At 48.0% G+C, this 19785-nt stretch overlaps 1 protein-coding gene across 1 annotated transcript in view; it reads right to left on the bottom strand.

Moving 5' to 3' along the window:
* Positions 1–19785, bottom strand: part of WDR44 (WD repeat domain 44) — a 50944-nt gene that overhangs the window by 14689 nt on the left and 16470 nt on the right. Inside the window, exons 2-10 of the mRNA XM_081180409.1 lie at positions 17242–17275; positions 12077–12151; positions 10373–11027; positions 10014–10144; positions 7884–7979; positions 5484–5620; positions 2819–2902; positions 2437–2543; positions 1084–1235 (exon numbers count right to left, since the gene is read on the bottom strand). Of these exons, the coding sequence (XP_081036535.1) occupies positions 1084–1235; positions 2437–2543; positions 2819–2902; positions 5484–5620; positions 7884–7979; positions 10014–10144; positions 10373–11027; positions 12077–12151; positions 17242–17275 (1471 nt within the window). The remainder of the gene's footprint in view (positions 1–1083; positions 1236–2436; positions 2544–2818; positions 2903–5483; positions 5621–7883; positions 7980–10013; positions 10145–10372; positions 11028–12076; positions 12152–17241; positions 17276–19785) is intronic.

The following is a 19785-nucleotide window of genomic DNA, read 5'->3' as shown; positions in this document are numbered from 1 at the left end:
AGCCCATTATAACCCAGCAATTTCTTAATGTTGCTTTGAAGGAAGTTTTAAGTTAGCACAGGCTTCCTCAACCTCAGCCCTCCAGTTGTTTTTAGACTACAATTCCCATCAACCCTGACCACTGGTCCTGCTAGCTAGGGATCACGGGAGTTGCAGGCCAAAAACGTACGGAGGGCTGAGGTTGAGGAAGCCTGAGTTAGCAGTTTTTGGTACCTGTAACCCAGTGCTCTTGAGGTGGTATCCCCCCCGCCTTGTGGCCCCCCTTCCCCAGCCATCCACTAGTACAAAAATGCCCATTACAAGAGCAAGGGCCTGCTAGACCTCCTCAAGAGTAAATTTTGTCCTAGGTGTTCATTCTGCTCCATGTTGGTCTTATCTTGATACAGGAGTTAACGCTCTTCTACTGCAAGATTGTAGTACTTATTGCTTACCGTATTTTTCGCCCTATAGGATGCACTTTTCCCCCTCCAAAAATGAAGGGGAAATGTGTGTGCATCCTATGCGTGTGCGTCCATGCCCCATGCTTCGGGCAGATGTCCGCAAGCCTAGCGCGCCCGGCGGGAGGTCCCACCGGGTGCGCGAGGCTTGCGGGCGGCAGCCTGCAGCCCAAAGCACAGGGCACGCTGCGGAGCATCCCCCGTGCTTCGGGCAGATGTCTGCAAGCCTTGTGTGCCCGGCGGGAAGTCCCGCCGGGCTCGTAAGGCTTGCAGGCAGCAGCCTGTTCTGGGGGCTGGGGTCGGGGGAAGCTCGGGCTTCCCCCGCGCCTGGGGGGAAAATAATTTCCCCCCCTTTATTCCCCCCCCCAAATCTAGGTGCGTCCTATGGGGCGAAAAATACGGTATTTATAATGTTCTTCGGGGGGAGGGGTGCCTACTATATTCCTGGTATTTTGCCTAGGCATAGTCCAACCTGTTTCTTTCCTTCTGGTACGAATCATTCACTGTTTCTCTGCCATTTTCTCTTCCAGAGATTCCTGAAAGCCCAATGAGGAATTTAATGGCTTCTGTGGGATCCCAATGGCAGATTGATACCGCCAGGTGGGAGCGGAATGGTTTGTGAGTGGAAGCAAAAACCGCAACCTACCATATGCTCTCCACTGAGATCCTGGACAACTTTAATTTGCTCAAAATCAAATGGCCCCTTGAAGCCATGCGCCGCCTTGAATTTCACTGGCCTGGTATACGGCATGCCTTCATCATCGCTTGAAGATGGGTCATCTTGATCAGTGTGGAATACTAGGAAGAAAACGAGTGCCTGGAATAAAAGCCTATTACCTTCTGCAAAACTCCAACTGGCTCAAAGCAAATGAGGCAACAGCAGTGGATATAGACAGAGAGACAAATAGATAGTGCGTTTGGAACATAGGAAACTCCACTATATGGAATCAGGTCATTATTGGTCTATCTAGCTTAGTCTTGTCTACACTTCCTGGCAGCAGCTCTCACGAGTCTCAGGAGTCTCTCCCAGCCCTACCTGGAGAACCTTGAACTCTGTGCATGTGTTGTATGTATTTAAATGTAGAACTATGTCAAATGGGCGTAGAAATTTACATATGGACAAACAAAGCTGACTTATGCCAAGTCAGGCCAGTGGTCCTTCTTGCCTAGTACTGTCTGCATTGACCAGCAGCAGCTCTCTGGGGCTTCAGGCAGGAGTCCTTTTCGAGGCTCTACTGGGATTGCAGATATACAGACAGCTGCCCCATGCAGAGTCAGGTGACTGACTCATTTGGCTCATTTAGCTCAGGGCTGTCTCCTCTGATGGGCTGGCCTCCTTCCCATCAGCTGAAACTTGATCCTTAAAAAAACCAAGAACAAAACTGGAGATGCTACTGGGAACTGAACCTGGAGCCTTCTGCATGTGAAGCAGGTGTTCCGTCTCTGAGCAACAGCACCTGCCCCGCATTTAGTGTCTGCTTTATATTGCAGTGGAGGGGAGGGACTGATGCTGGGAACCAGCAACCTGGGCCACAGTCACACCAAACATTTAAAGCACCATGATACCACTTTAAACAATCATTACTTCCCCCAGAGAATCCTGGGAAGAATGGTTTGTTAAGGATGCTGTGAGACCTCTATTCCCTCTCCCAGAGCCACAATTCTCACAAGTTCCCTGGGAAGAGGGATAGATTGTTAGGCTACTCTGAGAACCAGAGCTCTGTGAAAGGAATGGGGGGGGGGGTCTCCTAAAAGGTCCCACTGTGCTTAACGAACTACAGCTCCCAGGATTCTTTGGAGGAATCCATGACTGTTTTAAGTGATATCAAACTGCTTTAAATGTATGATGTGAACCTAGTCTTGGTCAGAAAGTGGAAGGCAAGATCTGAATCACAAACCCCAATCACAATAAGGGTAATGAATGAAATGCCCCCCCTTCTTTCTGGGTATATTGCCCATTTGATGCTTCCCAACCCCAAAAGCTCTGCCTTTCTCCAACCTTCATCTCGAACACTCTTGACTTTGTTGACGGCCCGCTCTCCATATTCTTCAGCCAGGTGCCTTGCCCTCTTGACTGATTTGCCCAAGAACTTCTTCAGCTGAGTCCTGGGGGCGGAGGGAGAGAGAGAAAAGAAAGTTGCCATGAGCAAACATGTCAGATAGCAAATCCATTTAGGAGATGGCACACACGATTTGTAATAGGGCCACGATTTGAAATACAAACTTCCATTTGCTTTTTTGCTACTTTTAGTTTAATATTTAGACCCTGCTGCTCCATAAAAACAAATAAAAGTAAAGTAGGAAAATGCAGTGGGACTGTATAATAAAAGCAAAAATTTTAAAACCCACCCAACCCCATAAGAAGTTAGTTGTGGCCTTACGTCTTCTGCTTCAAGCGTCCTCCATCCGTGTCACTTTGCTGTGGCTGCATTTTGTCTTCATCGTCTGACTGTGCCCCATCGTTACTGTGGAAAAGCAAAATGGCTTTAAACCTTACGTGCCAAGTATCCACATTTCTCAATGGAATCGAACCCCAAAATGAAGTAACTGCAGCTTTATCCTATGTGCTAAGCTACTTAAAATAAAATAAAAGGTTTGTTAATGCCCAATGATGCTTCCAAGCATCATGTATAAAAACCAGTGACGTGATCCTTAAGATTCAAAGAGCAATAATTGAAATACACCATTAAACATCGCCATTAAGAGTGGCTGGGGAAACCCAGCCAGATGGGTGGGGTATAAATAAATTATTATTATTATTATTATTATTATTATTATTATTATTATTATTATTATTATTATTATTAAAAGAACACATCAATTAAAGTGGAAGACAGGTGGCGACAGCAAAGGAATGTGTGAGCAAAGAGGTGTCTTCACAAGCTAGAAGAATACCAAAACAAATGGGGCCTCCTCCTTGAGACTCCCCATTTAAAATGCTTTCCGCTGGTGCCCATCTGCTGGGCCTCTCCAGAAACTGCTAGACCTTTACATCATTCCTGCTACCAATGATGCGAATTGGGAGTCCCTGAATATCTGAAGGGTACCAGCTTCCCCACCCCTCCCCACCTATAGACCACCAAATTTGGCACCCTCTGTAATGATAAAGAACTGTGGGAGAGCTGTGAGGAGAGAGAGAGACTTTCTGCTGTCCATCAGGCAATGGACCACCCTCCAACCCTAGGAGCCTTTCCCAGACCAGGACTTTGATGAGCAACTGGGAAGATAGGAGTTTGGGGGTATTTTTAAAAAAACAATTTAAAAAGTTGTATGTCTTTGTTTCTCATTTTGACCCTTTTACATGGTTATGCATGTTATGTGGTATTTTATGCATTGTGACTTGCCGTTATTTTTATCAATTATAGTTTAGAAATTCTTTACTTGTTAAGTGTAAACTTCAATTATTATTTGCTGATATTTCATTGTACTGTTTACTATTACATTCTAATGGATTATTTAATATTGCTTTATTTGATATAAGCTGTTTATTTGAAAGCTATTGTGACATTTATGTATTGGATTGGATTGTTACTCCCTGTGTGACCTTTGCTGTCTATTTTGCTGTTTCTTCAGCTTGTAAACCGCCTTGGGTATAGTAATATAGAAAGGTGGTATACAAATTAAAAGTGAAATAAAAAAAGAAGAAAGTGAAATGACAAAAGGAGGGAGGAGTTCCATGGCTAAGGGACCACCCCTGAACTAGGACTGATTCCTGGCAGCTGCCCCCTACCCTCTCAGAAAGTGGGGCAAGCCAGTTTTGATCCTCCAGTGCCAAACTTACGTATTTTTCGCTTTATTAGACGCACCGGACCATAAGACGTGCCTAGTTTTTAGGGGAAGAAAACAAGAAATAAGAAAGCAACGCAAAGCATCCTGAGCTAAGAGGGAGCGCGTCTCCATCTTCGCTCAGGAGGCCTTGCGGGGCTATCCCTGAAGCCAGGAGAGCAAGCGGGATCGGTGCGCACCGATCCCTCTTGCCCTCCTGGCTTCAGTGAAAGCAAGCCTACCGGCTTTCCTCCCGCAAGAGCCGTGCACTCTTTAATGGGAGCGTGGCTCTTGGGGGCTTTTCTGGGAGGTGGGGGAAGGGATAGAGCTGAGCACTCTGTCCCTTCCCCCACCTCCCGCAAAAGCCAGGGATAGCCGCGCGTAGCCTCCGCAGGGCAGCGGGATGAAGGCTCCCTGCTGCCCTGCGGAGGCTTTGCGCGGCTAAGCCAGAAGCTAGAACAGCCAGCTGGATCGCAGCGCTCCTGCTGGCTGGCCTGGCTTCTTGCTTGGCCATGCGCAGCCTCTCCTGAGCAAGGGGAGCCTTCACCCCCTGCCCGGGAGAGGCTGCGCGCAGTTAAGACTCCCCCAAGAGCCGCACTCCCTTTAAAGAGGGCGTGGAGTGTGTGGGGGCTTTTCCCCAAGGAGGGAGAAGGGCAGCTCTTCTCCGTCCTCAGGGAAAAGCCTCAAAGAGCCGCACACACACTCCACGCGGCTCTTTAAAGGGAACGCTGAGCAGAGCCTCCCGCCTGCATTCGCTCCATAAGACACACACACATTTCCCCTTCATTTTTAGGAAGGGAAAAGTGTGTCTTATAGAGCAAAAAATACGGTAACTAGGCAGGATCACATGGGAGCTGGTAGTTCTTCAGAAACAGAGGGGTTCCAGACCACTTAATGCATTAAGGTACATTTAGTAGTCCACTGTGTGAATTGTGCCTGGAAACAAACCAGTGAAGCTCTTGAGAAGGACTGGAACGATACATTTATATCTGTGTGTGACAGTTAATCGTTTTGAAGCTGAGTTCTGGACCAGCTAAAGTTTCTGGACTGTTTTTCCCCCAAAGGCAAACCCAACAGAAATCATGAGAGAGAACCTCTGGGGCCCTGCAGATGTTGCTGGACTACAACTCCTATCATCCTTGACTGCTAGTGATACTGGCTGGGGTTGATGGGAGTCGGGAGTCCAACAACACTTGCGCCCATACGTAGAAGAGACATTGATAAAGAAATGCAGGCGGGCAGAACAGGCACCACCATCCAGGTGCAATCCTCAATTCCTACCTGACATATTCCTTGGTCCGCCTCATGATGTGCAGCGTCAGGGGGTTGATGCCCGTGGGCAGCTTCTCCTCAGCCAAACTCAGGGGTATCTCCTCTCCTGTGTCAAGATTCTTGATCATGACGCTTGCCAGGATTTCCTGCAAAAGAAGACAGGACAGAAGGAAGGGTCAATGGACAAGGCTTGTGCACGTGATGAGAGGAACCACAGAAGGTAGCAGCAAAAACAGTTGACTGAACCCAGTGCTGGCGTTGTACCCATCAAGACAAATAAGACAACTACAAAAAACCCTGGGGTTGATTGCTATATATGGTCTGCTATCAATGCACCCAAGCAGCGCTTGAAATCCAGACACCTGGGCATTAGGATTGTCCTCCAGCTTTGGCCTTGAGCACCCACCATCCCTGACCACTGGCCCTGCTGGCTGGGGCCAAAGGCTGCCCTGGACAGACCTTTGGTGTGACCTTGTGAGGAGAAATGCTGTGCATAAGGCAGTCTGTGTACGTGCTTTGGAAAAAGGCGTCTGTGCTTCAGGGCCTGCTTAGCAGCAGCTCCTTGTTGATGGGCTCTGAAAAGGGAGAGAGCGCCAAAAGGGCAACAGTCGCTTTTAATACTTATAGGTGGGGCCTGGATCAGGCGGGTTCACTCCGATTGGTCCGTGAAACAGCAGGCCCCTCATTGGCTACAAGTTCTTGTCAGTGGAGAAGGAGCAGTTAACTGTCCGTTGCGAAAAATAACTGTCCGCTGGGAAAGACAGTTGGTGAGGGAGGCTGAGGGGAAAGTGGAGAGCTTGAGGTTCAGATAACGAGATGTCTCTTCCCCAGTGCAAAACAGGGAGGCTCGGGAGAAGAGAGCAGATGGCTGGGTGAGGCTAAGGGACTGGCCTATACAGAAGTCTCCCAAGAAGAAGGCCACACAAGGGTGGTTTTGTGTTGCTGTTGTTTTTGGTTTTTTAACAAAAACAAAATTAGTTAAAATGTACAAGCAGCCAGAAAAGTTTTGGGACCAGACCAGAGACCAATTGCCCCCAGTAACTGGAGTGAATCTGGCTGAAGTGGAGGGCTTAGGGAACGTGGCCTGAGGTAAAATCCCTTTACGAGGTTGGCGTCAGCAGCAGACTCTGGAGTTCTTAGAAATTGCTGTTAAGCACGTTGGACCCCAATGTAACACAGATAAACACCCCTTCAATGAAGGATCTTAGTTGATAGCTGGATACCAGCGCTGGAGATGAAACAACCTCATGCCTATGCCTATCATTTTATCATCATCAATTAAATGTGTGTGCTGTCCTTCACCCAAAGGTCTTGGGGCAGTTCACAGCATAAAAGAACACAAAACAGGCACACAGAATACTTATACCAAGCTACCAGGATGTTTTGGTAGCATTCTGATGGTGCTGCATGCGCCTGAAGGCGGCTTCTTCCACATCACTTCCTCCCCTCTGCCATCCCTCCTCAGGCGGAGTAAGAAGAATCAAGATTCAGCTCCCCACATGCCCCACTGACAGCCTAGGCCTGTAGACCTGGAGGGAAGACCCAGTGAAGACTGAGACAGCAGAGGGATGTGGAGAGCGGAATGGGAGGGAAGAGATCCTGGAAGAATTTTTTTTATTATTTTTTTGTATAAAGGGCTCCTTCCACTATGTCAAGGACTGGCAGGGACTGAGGAGCTGGGGGGGGCTATGGGGCCAGAGGCTGAGCCAGGGAAAGTAGGCGCTGATTTATGTGCCTCCCACAAGGCAGCGGAAGAGCCTGAGGAGGAAGAGCCCGGGCTGAATGTGCCAGGAACAGATGGGGCCCAGAAGAATCCCCTCTGCCCCCTCCTCCACTGTCCCCCAGGACCAGGCTTGAAGAAACAGGCACAGAGGCAATCTCTCTGTGGCAGAAGTTGCAGATTGCCTGCAGGTGCAATGTCAGACAAAGGTACTTAAGTTTGGGTGGAGGCAAGGTCACGCTGTTGCTCCAACTGTGCATGGAGCACTAGCCTGGGGAGGGGATGCTAGCTACTCAGTCACCAGAAGTGAGTACGTGCTCTGCTCCTTAGGAGCCAACATTAAGTATGTGCTTTGCCAATAGAAAATTGAACTGCGAGCCATTTGGGGGCACTTTCCTTCCTTCCTTCCTTCCTCCCTTCCTCTCTTCTCCCAGGTGCTCTGTAGCTCCGTATTTTCCCTCCTAGGGTGTCTTGAGTACTCCCTGTCCAAGATGGGAGTCCAAAACATCTGGAGAGCACCAGGCAACACCAAACTAGTTGCCGCAATGGACTTGGTAGACAGCATCTTCTCATGGCTTTTTGGCCTCTTGGATCTGTGCACGTATGTATTTATTTTAACACACAGTTCCTGAAAGTCGTTTAAATAGGCAGACAGTAACAGTTTTGACACCAGACCCCCTCCTGGATACCTCATCTGTGAGCTCCCTGCCGGAATTAGACCTGGGTCTCTGAGGCCCAATCACTTCACTCGAGATCGTTTGTCCATCCGCCGACTTTCCATTTTCCTGCAATTACACAAGGGCATTTGCTTACATGCAAAAAACGAAAGAACACATACTGTTTCATGAGCATTTCAGGGCAGGAAAATGGGTCAAAGCACATCCCAGACTATAACAGGCTTTCTGCAGAGCAACATCGTAAGCAAGATCAGTAAAACATGTAGCCTGCTTTTAAGAACTGCAGCCAATCTATATGCAGATGCTGTGATTCTAAACTCACACACTAGGGAGGATGCACCACTGAACACAATGAAATTTACTTCTGAGTAAACACACAATGCATTGTAAGGTGGCAAATCTTTTTCTAAACTTTACCACTAGTTGCTAGTAACACGTGTGCATGCGCACACAAACACAAATGAGCCTGGCAAATGGACTGCTGCAGAGGGCAGGAAGCAGGTGCATTTTCTTCCCACATATACAAATGGGGGTGGGGAGAACTGGTCACCTCTTTAGTTCTCAACGGCAATCATTCATTAGAAGTAAAGGTCCCCAAGCCATAAGGTAGGATTTGCAAGTGGGCTTCAACTCTAGACTCGGCACAGCCTGCAAAGAACAAACCCTGGTGGTGCCAATGGTAGCTCCCTGGTATCTGTTACACAATGTTGCTCAACCTTAGGTCCCCAGATGTTGTTGAGTTCCCATCATCCCTGACCACTGGCTAAACTGGCTGGGGATAAAGGCTGAAGAACACTGTTCTACAGAGAATATTTGACTCAGTTTGCACGTAACGCTAAGCTAAAAAATCGCTAAGTGTGAATAAGCAAGCCTGCAAATACTCTCTGCAAAATCGGCAGTTGCTTCAATTCTCTGCTGGTCCTGCTGCTGCCATAGTGCTGCCTAGGGCTAAGCCATGATTTGTCTTCCTGTTACATCTGAACCAGAGGCTCATGGTTTGCTTCAGTCCAGACAAGCCACCAGCCACAGGTTGTTCTTGGCTCATAACTCACAGCTTGTCCAGCAGAAACAAACCATGAGCCTAGGTTTGCACATGGCACTGTCAACCCTGGGCTTAGCATTCGCAGACACAGGACCAGAGGAGGAGCAAAGTGTGATTCTTGCTGTGAATACCCACAGACTCCCTCTCTTCTGCCATTATGTGAACTGGGGTCACATCTGTACCATTCATTTAAAGCAGTGTTACCTTGGGCCTCCAGCTGTTTTTGGACTACAATTCCCATCATCCTTGACCACTGGTCTTGCTAGCAAGGGATGATGGGAGTTGTAGTCCAAAAACAGCTGGAGGCCCAAGGTTGGGGAACACTGATTTAAAGCATTGGTCTTCAACTGGTGTGCCAGGACTAATTCATAGGTTGTGGCCTGATCCAAGGTGGGTCATAACCATCATTCAAATATATGGAAAAGATTAAGAAATCGGTCCCCAAATGCATGCTTGGGTTAAAAGTGGGTCCTGGGTCTAAAAATGTTGAAGACAACTTATTTACAGCACATGGCTTCCCTTGGAGAATCCGGAGAACTGTGGTTTGCTAATAGTGCTGGGAATTGTAGGTTTATAAGGGGAAAACTAGAGTTCCCAGGATTCTTTGGAGAAGCCCTGTGGTTTAAATGTATGGTGAGGGTGAGAACTAGTTTGAAAGATCAGCAGCTGGCTAAAAAGCTCACAAAAAACCATCTTGTGTCTCACAGAGATGGATATTTAAGGACCCATTCAGAAACAGCACCCAGCACCACATCCAAATGCAGGTGGGGAATCATGCCTCGGAATGCTCCCTCATACCATGCTCAGTGAAAAGTAGATTATTAGACAGGAAAAAAATCAAGCCTAGACCCCACCCCCCACAACACGCTGGGTTTTTGCATACTGGAATTTTTTAGTTTGCAGGGAGCATTCCCAGAAACAACCCAGTACCCACATTCAGAAATGCCACAGTCCCCCAGACAGATACACTCCACCATCCTCTTCTGGAGCATGTGGATCAATCATGCATCCATGCTTTGGGGTCCTTTTCCCTCCCACGTTGCCCTGGGCATCAAACATTACTTCCAGTGGGAAACTGGACATTTCAAGTGCCATTTTACCTGTGCAGTGACGATTTTGTCCCCGCTTGTTGCACTGGCCAGATCCAAGGAAGGCTGAGAGTCTTTGGCTATGGACTCCATCAACACATTGGGAGGTAAGAGGCCACCAGATGAAAAAGTCTCCCTGGGAACTACAGCAAGACATTAAAGAGGTGAGGAGTTTCTACCAATTAAATCAGATTGCGTAGTCTGGGGAAACCAACCTTTACTCCTCCATCATGTGACTCCAGTTCTCACCCATCCCGAAAGCCAGGATGGCAAATACTCAGAGTTGGAGAGAGCTGGAATCCAGCAATGTCTAGGGAAACAAGTAGCCCACCCTTACTCTGGTACAAGGATGCAACAAAACTAAAACTTACCTTCCAGACCAGGTGTTTTATGTGTCTCGATTTCCAAGTCGCTCTTCTTCTTCCTTGGCGGTGGGGCAGGCCGAGCAGGGGGTGGGGGCCTTGGGGGAGGGAGGCCTGCTGGCGGGGGAGGCCGGGCAGGGCCAGACTTCTTTGTGCTGGCCACAATGTCTGGCTCTATGTTGAGCTGCCGCGGTGGTTTCACAGGAGGCATCTCATCAGCCACGGATGAATCTCTGGCAGGAAGGAAATCCACAGGTGCCTCCAAGACATCCGCCGGACTTGAGTCAGCTGCCTCCTCACTTTTCAATTCCTTGTCACCTTCTCCTGCTTGCCACAATGGGATCTCGCTTGCGGTTTCCACTGATCGAGCATCACCTTCCCCCTGCCGATGCTCCAATGCCCCCTCATGGGTCTGCAAAGCCTGCCTGGGCTCCATTCCATTTGCCACAGCCTGGGGGCCCTGGCAGGGGGGCTCTTCATCGTGGCCTTGTAGCAACCCTGCTTCCGCAAACAAGAGTTCGGGAATGTGCTGGAGAACATCAGCTCCAGAAATCCAAGTGTTCACATGTGACGGGGAATCGGACAGCTCCTTTTCTGACGAGCCCAATGGATCATAGTCAAGTTGATGTACCTTCTGGCTTTCTTCAATTATATTGTCAATTATCTAAACAAACAAAAGTGTCACATGCAGGAGCTGGCAGGCAGTTGTCGCTGTAACCTATAGAGACTGTGGCCTGGTTGTGGCAGTGGCATGTCTTGCAATGCTGCGAAAGGAACTGAGCTAGCTAAGCCACCGCACTGAATGCACTCACTCCTGTGTGTCCACAGCAGGGGTGTTTTTCTGGGCAACAGAATCATATAATTGTGCCCCTGCTCTCAATCCCTGTGAATATATAGACAGTGAGATCATCCCTTGTGTGGGCAAACAAAGATTCCCCACTCAGCCTACTGACAGAACCATATTCTAAACCCACCCAGGGTCCAGAATGCCCACCCTGTTTTCAGAGGGGAACACAGCAGGGATGTTGTGTCTATGCCCTCCATATGCTGTTGGACTACAACTCCCATCATCCCTGTCCGCTGGCCGCATTAGGTGGGGCTGATAGGAGATGGAGTCTAGCACCTGGAATGCCACAGGCTCCCTATCCCTGATTCACAGCATCCTTATTTTAATTGGGGGAGGGGATCCCGGAATCCCAAGTATCAAAATTTTGGGAGACACTGGTCTTTGCAGAGAATAATGATTCAAAACAACTTTTAAAAAAAGAAGGAAGGAAGAACTTGGCATACACAGACAGTTGCGGAGGCAGGATCATTGTCTTTCAAGCTTCAAATGACAATATGCAATCCAAATGACAATAAATAACATTTATCTACCTCTATTAGACAAATCACAGTGAACTGGTGACTTTTAATCTTTTATTAAAAATCTGCACATATTGAACACATAACAGTTAACTGCTTAATGATTTCATCTTTACTACCAAATTAAGACACCCCAAACTAAGAAGTAATTTAGTTTTTACAAACTCTGCAGCTTTGGAATACTTGCTGCCTCTAACTTTTCCCACGAATTCCCACAGCTGAGAACTGTGAGGATTAATAGGCTCCCAAAATTAAATTAAATGGCCTTTCAGAGCACTGCTCAAAAGATTTGTTACATGACTCTTTAAAAGTCTGAACTTCAGGATTTCCATCAACAACCTAACACACCTCTTTAGGGTCCTCTTGCTTGACTTCCAAAGCTCCTGCTTCACATTCTGCTTTCTGTTGACCACTGGTCAGCTCCTGGAAAATAAAGCGTAAGAAAGACCTTGTTATAAAAAGGGTCAAATCCCAAACAATCCAGAAGGCAGCAAGAAACTGCACATCATGGTGATGCAGAAACAGACTGGCCACAGAATGTACAGGGCAAAGGGATGCTTCGTATTAGCTCAGGATACATTCACATGAGCAAACAATGATTATTTTATGCAAGCTAAGAGCAGCACTGCAGGAGCAGAAGAGGAGTTTGTATGTTATGTTTGTAATTATGCATTTTTTACATAACACCCTGAGTATGGCTTGAAATATGGAAAGGCAGCATCCAAATAAAATTATGTATGTATGTCTGTATGTACCATACTTTTCCGTCTATAAGATGCCCCCTTGTATAAGGACCCCCCCCCAATTTTGGGGGACTAAATTTTAAGAAAATGAGGGGAGATGGCCCAAAGTTGTTGAGCCTCTCCCCCCACACAGCTGCGGGCAGGAAACACTCCCTAGATCGTTTCCCATGTGCAGCGGCAGTGGGTGAATTTGCACTCCCTCCAGCCATCCAGTTTGCAGGAACACAACCTCCCCTGATGCCGCCGCACACGGGAAATGATCCAGGGAGTGCTTCCCATGCGCAGCGGTATCGGGTGAATTTGCATTCCAAAGAGCTGGCTGGCGGCGTGCAGCTTCTTCCCACCACGCAGCTGCGGGCAGGGAACACCCCCCAGATTGCCCCCTGCAGCATTGGGGGAAGCCACACTCCCACCAATCAAATGGCTGGCACCGTGCCACTCCCCCCCCCCGGCCATGCCACCACCTGTGTATTGGATGACCCCAGTTTTTTGACATGATTTTTGAGTCAAAAAACTTCGTCCAATACTACAGAAAAACACGGTATGTATGTATGTAATCTGCCAGCCTTTTCCCATGTGCGACTGGCCACCGAGTCTACAAGCAGGACATGAAAGCAACAACTCTGTCATAGCTTGTTCCCAGAGGCCGACATTCCCAGGTACACTGGTGCCTCGCAAGACAAAAATAATTCGTTCCGCGAGTCTTTTCGTCTTGCGATGTTTTTCGTCTTGTGAAGCACGGTCCGTCGCAACTGCGCCTCTTCAAGCGGCTTTAAGAAAAAAGCGCAAGACGTTTTCGTCTTGCAAAGCAAGCCCATAGGGAAATTCGTCTAGCGAAGCAACGCAAAACTGAAAAACCCTTTCGTCTAGCGAGCTTTTCGTCTTGCAAGGCATTCGTCTTGCGGGGCACCACTGTAGACTACTTCTGCCAATGGAGGCTCTAGTTAACAATCAAGTGTGGATATACCTGTTTTGTGAATTTGTCTAACCTTGTTTTTAAAAGCCCTATTTTCCCTGTGCAAATACTGATGAAAGAGTTGTATTGCATCCACTTTCCATTTCAAAAAACAGGTGGCTGTAGCAGCCTTGTGGAGACGGTAGTCAGCATCCTCAGCAGCCAGGCGCTATCCCAGCAAGACCCACCAGCCCTGCCATGGGGCCCACCAATATGCCCAGTCCCTTGGCTACGGGGGTTTCTGTTGCAAGTAGCCATTAAGCTGCCCACTATTTTTATGTTCCCACAATGCCTCAGACTGCCAAACAGTGTTGTTCCAGAGCTGGGTAGAAAGATTGGAGCAGCTGGCAGTTTCGCAGGACCATATGCTGCCATAGCCAAGGAAGCAAGCAGCGAGGCAAGCTAAGGGGTGGAACACACCACAGGGCACTTTGCAAATGGGCGCCCTATAATCCGAAGGCAGTCCCACGACAAACAGAGCACGAATAAACCCTGATAAGGGCATAATTAACCTGGTCACTCTTCACAGAGGACCAATTACATGGCCTCTATCTTTAGGGGAGCTGCTCTGCTGCTCTATGTAGCTACCTATGTCCTTGTCTCCTTTCAGGGCCAGTTTAAAATGCCTTTTGTTTTTCCAGCTCGGCCATTTTATGGTATTTCAAGGCTCCCGTCTTTTACTAAGCATTTAGATAAGCATTTAGTCAGTGCTATTATTTCTTGTTGTGTTGTGTTGTGTTTTGTTTATTATTATTATTATTATTATTATTATTATTATTATTATTATTATTCTGTTAAATTATTATATAGTTTGTATTTTGCTTTTTAAGGGGAAGGGTCATGGCTGCCTGGGAGTGGGCCTCAGCCAATAGATTGGGTGGGGCAGGTTCCACGGGGGGGGGGGGGATGTATTGGCGCCCGCCCTGTGGAACGCCCTCCCATCAGATGTCAAAGAGATAAATAATTACCTGACATTCAGAAGACATCTTAAGGCAGCCCTGTTCAGGGAAGTTTTTAATATGTAACGCTGTACTGTTTTTAACACTGATTGGGAGCTGCCCAGAGTGGCTGGGGAAACTCATCCAGATGGGCGGGGTATAAATAATAAATTATTATTATTATTATTATTATTATTATTATTATTATTATTATTATCATCATCATCATTACTACTACTACTACTACTACTACTACTATCCAGGTTTCAAGGGGTAGGGAGGTCATCTGGGTTTTTGTTTCTGCTCCTGCAACACTCTGGCATCAATGGAAGTTATTTCAGGAAGTACTTTATGCTTCAATATTTATTTTACAAGCAGCACCTGAGGGGTGAGCATAAAACACCCCAGTATACACCAAGATGTACCTTCAATTGCTGGCCCTGCACAGCAGCAGCATAAGGCTAGTTTGGGACAACACTGTCCTTATTCCCCAGAAAACTGCACAGCATCACCTTCAGCCCATCTAACCAGAGACACTTTAGGTTTTTCTCTCTTCTCTCCTTTTCTCTTCTCCTCCCTCCCCACTCCAAATGTGTACTAACTCCTGGCCTACTGTGAGAGCCGGTGTGGTGTAGTGGTTAGATTTGTAATCTGGTGAACTTGGTTCACTTCCCCGCTCCTCCACTTGCAGCTGCTGGGTGACCTTGGGCTAGTCTGAAGTTTGTTGAAGGGTGTTTGTTGTGGGGAAGGAAGGGAAAGGAGATCGTTAGCCGCTTTGAGACTCCTTAGGGTAGTGATAAAGCGGGATATCAAATCCAAACTCTTCTTCTTCTACTACTACTACTTAATAAATGCCAGAGATTCAGCTGTGCTGTCACTGTACTTGGAGGCAGCATACTAATTACCTGTGTGGGAAGCAGTGGTGCTGCCTCCATGCGCTAAGTTTAGAGTTCTGCTTTCACATAATCTCAGGCTTTTCAAACCGGAACACTAAACTCCCTTCTGTCACCACACTGGCAGTTGGGGAGCAGAAAGGGAGACGAGGAACAGAGAGAAGGAACCCAGCTAACGAGGCTGCAGAAGCTTAGTTAAGCCTCTGGCTTCTGGCTACCTTGGGAAGCAAAGCACAGCAAAGTTCCAGTTTTCTAGCACATATTTCTAAGCTCCATGTTTATAACAGGCACAGACTGAATAGCAGCCGCCAATGGGTGTGTATGTGTGTTCCTTTGCAGGCAAGATTAACAAAGGAAGAAAAGCATCAAGAGAGCACTTAAGAATTAGTTCCTGATTCTTCCCTTCCAAGTTGAATCTCCCAAGACCCTGCCCATCAATCCAAGTGGCCTCTGGGGACTGGAACCCTTGGTGGTGCCAGCACTTGCTGATCAGAGCCCAACATCTGGAGGCCCAAAGGATCCCGAGCCATGGTTGAACATTATGCAAGAACTGGGCCCATTCATCAGTGGGCTCTCACCACTCTTAGTGTGCGCTTGGTTTGTTGTCATCTGCTACAGTTGTGCAGGGTGCAGAATTTTAATTATAACCACACTATAATGGATGCACCAAGCCCAACCTTTATGTGGTGTATTCTCATATTGAAGGAGAACAAGGCTGCTAACCACAGTGGCTTATGTTCCACCTCCACTGCCGAAGACAGAATGCCTCTGCATGCCAGTTGCTTGGAATCACAAGAGGGGAGAGCTGCTGTTGGTTGTGGGCTTCCCAGAGGCATCTAGCTAGCAACTAAGAAAAGAGAATACTGGACTAGACGGGCCATTGGGTTTGATCCAGGCTTTTCTTGCATTCTTTTTGCTGAAACAGAATTCCTGAACTCCACTCATACATTCTAAAATATGCAACACAAGGGACCTCTTAAAAACTAAAGTGCATTTAGGTCAACTTCCCCCAACCTTGGTGCCCGCCAAACGTTGTTGAGCCACAACTCCCATTATCCCTGACCACTTGCCATGCTGCTCGGGGGCTCGCAACAGTTGTAGTTCTGAACACCTGGAGCAATGTGGCTAGTGAAAGCTGATGCTGTCTGCGTTAAGTACTCGTGCGTCTGCTCTGCACTCTTACTTAACAACATAAAAAGTTCCTTGACAGATGAGACAAGGGTCTACCTGGTCTAGCCTTCTGTCCAAAATTTATAGTCACTAGCAGGGGCTAAGTGGCTCTTGGGAAACTAGCCAGTAGTGGATTGCAGCCTACTGTCCCAGCTGTATTTTAAAAACTTCTCTCTCTTTCTCTTTTAAATCCTGGGTGTTCTTTGGTTATGCTGCCGAAGGACCAAAATATGTGGCAAATTGGGCAGGGCAGCGGGGCTAAAACCTGCCCCCTAGCCTGTTGTCCACACTTTGATAACCCAAGTACCAGCAGTGGTGTGTCTCTGGAGTAGGGTGGGTGGGTTGCAAGTGCCACCCACCAATTCAGATCCTCATTGAGAAAGCCACCTGTGCCTCTGGGACACATTGTGCAGAATGAGATTCCAGTCACCACCCCAAAAATCAAACCCATAAACTCACTGTTTATATCCTTCTTGTTTAACAAAGAAATTGAAAAGCATCATGGGGCGCTGCCTATTTAGAAAAACGCCATGCTTCCCTGGCTCTTGGATGAGAATGCAGAGAGCGACCCAGAACGATTTGCTGTGCTTTTTTCACTTTGAGCTCCAATCTCCCCGGAGCAAAAGCTTTTGAGCAAAGTCCTGCGGGTGAAGAAAAACTCTGGAGGGGGGAAAATGGTCCCCCATCTCCATTTTCCATCGTCTACCTAGGCACTGCAGGTCTGACGTCTTTAGAATGAGATGACCCTGGCTGCTCTCTGCTAAGATCAGGGACGCTGCTCACATCTGACAAACATTTACACAAAGAGACGCACCTTCGGTACTGGCTGCACGACTTTGGCTGGCGACCTGTCAGGGAGAAGAAAAGAAACACACCCAGAGACAAGCTTAGATAAGATTGGGGGGGGGGGGGGAGAATTTAAACACCTCTTAACAGAGTTTAAAAATTAACTAGCAAGTTTCTCCCCATTCTCTGGGGTGATATTTTTATAAGTTTCTCCTTCAAGGAAAGCTATCACCCTGATAGCAGGAACCTCAGGTTTGGCGGTAGAAAACCCTCTGTTTCACCCATGGGACCCTCCCCCAGGTCCACCCTTCTTCACCACCACAGCTTCACACCCTCCTTGAACTCTTGGCAAGGCTTGCCTGCAAAGAAAGGCAAGAGGGAGGGGAAGGGTGTGCTTAGAAACCAGACTACTGGACAAAGGCAACACTTTGGGGGACCACAGATTTCTGTAGCTTAAGAAAATGGGAGCAAAAGGAGGCCCACAGAGGAAGAGGGGTGCATGGAGGAGACAGGGGGCCCCAGGGAGGATGAGGTGGCCATTGTGCTCATGCCCTGCCATCCAGCCCTCCTGTGTCTCCCACAACACAAACTATTTCAGGTTTTCCTTTGTGGCAGCAAGAGTGAAAAAATGCTATTTTTAGTGAGCCACAGCAACTATTCTCAGAGGCCTGCTCAAACTGAATGGTTCTATGCTCCATGCTGAGGGCATGGTCAGAGAAGGAGGTGTCCAGAGCCCCTGCTCAGAAATGGGCCATGAAAATCTAATATGTAGACTTTAGCCAGCACACATGGGCTCAAGTTGCATAGTGCTGTTGCATTCAGGCTTCTCTTGAGGAATCATATAAAGCTAACTGACCTATACCTCCTGGGATAATGCACAGGTTGTAACAGTTATGGTCTGTTTTGCACTCCTCCAAATGTCTGCAAAATGTTTTCAGTATGAGGTGAAGCGAGAGGTGCCCAATGTTTTCCAGTCTTTCTCTGCACCAAAGGTAACAGTCCAAGCAGCTAGAGCCCTGCTGCTGCCACCAATCACCACAGATGCTCGAAACTGGGCCACAAATTCCTTGGGGGGGGGGTGTGATGAGAAATGCCTGTCTGCTGCCCCTTCCAGGAATGCAGTATTGGGGAGGGAAAGGATGGCTGCCCCCTTGGTCCCATCTTTCCCTCTTCTTGTACCACAGGAAGGGATGTGATGTCATCATGTTGCATCACCAGGAGGGGCACACCTGTGTGAACCCACACCTGTGTAGCAGGAGGTTTCTAGCCACTTGGAACAATTATTCCCTTTCGGCGAGGGATGCAAGAGACTGGGAAACTTCAAAGGCAGCCCTTGGAATGCCTTGCAACCACGGTACGCTGCATACATACATTTCTCCATTTTGGTGTGGGGTTGTTGTTTTTAATCTCAAATAGAAACAGAAGTGGGACGAGACAGAGTGATGAATGAACATGTGCATGAGTGACCTGGATGGGAAAGAAGACTCATCTGCTCCTCTCTCGTTTCAGACAGAGCCTCACACATCACCCTTCCCTTTTCTTAAGCTGCAGGCGATGCCAAGGGTCGGATCTGGGGACTTATGCATGCAAAGCCTGGGCTCTACCACAGAGCTAAGGCCCTTCCCTGGACAAACATCGAGGGCAGCAGTCAACGCCCATGCCAGATATGCCAAATCCCTTGCAGCTCCTTCATTTTCTGCAGCCAGCCATACTTTCCTCCCTCCCTCAGTTCTGGGGGGACTTGGGGAGTAGTGGGAACACACAATTCTTGGTAAGTTCACAGTCCTGAAGCTGCAGCAAGGCACTCAAACCTTGCACAAGGTCAGTGGTCCTGGCTGTCAAAGGCCACTTCTGCAATTACAGTGGCCTCCACCAGACTCACATCTGAAACTCTGGAACCATGTCTTCCCTTAGGAATCTGTGGTTTGGGTGAAGGGGATGGGCAGGGGAACCTGTTTGATAAGAAGGGTTATGTTCTCATGTTCTAAGTTTTGAAAGACCAACTCCCTTCTCTATGTGTGTGTGTGTGCGCGCGTGCGTAAATGCACACACGTGTCCCTTCTGACGTGACACATCCCTTTGCTGTGTATGTTTGGAAAACATGAGGCAGGAAGCTCACTGGAAAACAGCTAAGAGAACCTTTAGAACCCACTCCCCATCTCTCCTGCTGCAAGCTCCTTTTCAACAGGAATCCAACAGCAGAAGATCCAGCCTTCACTGATTTAGCACCCTCCAGACTACAACTGCCACTGCTGGGAGGGGCTGATGGGCACTGCAGTCCAAAACCTCTGGAGGGCACCAGGTTGGTGAAGGCTGCTCTAAAGCATTTGGAGATGGGCACTAACGGAAACAGAATACTGGGCAAGGTGGATGATGCAGAGTGACTGTTCTTCAGAATGATCCCCTAAGAAAGTTTCACTTTCTTGTCTTCCCCATGGTTGTGCTGAGTGAGACTGATGCGGAGTTGAAGGCTCCAAACATCTGGAGGGCACTAGGCTGAGGAAGGCTGCATCAGGGTCATTTCTTAAAAGCGTTCCCCCCCATCCACCTCTATGTTGCTGCTTCTCTGTCT

The sequence above is a fragment of the Podarcis bocagei genome, assembly GCF_964188305.1.
Source record: "Podarcis bocagei genome assembly, chromosome: Z".
NCBI lineage: Eukaryota > Metazoa > Chordata > Lepidosauria > Squamata > Lacertidae > Podarcis > Podarcis bocagei.
Note: the sequence above shows the minus strand (reverse complement) of the source record. Positions and strands in the feature narration are given on the sequence as shown.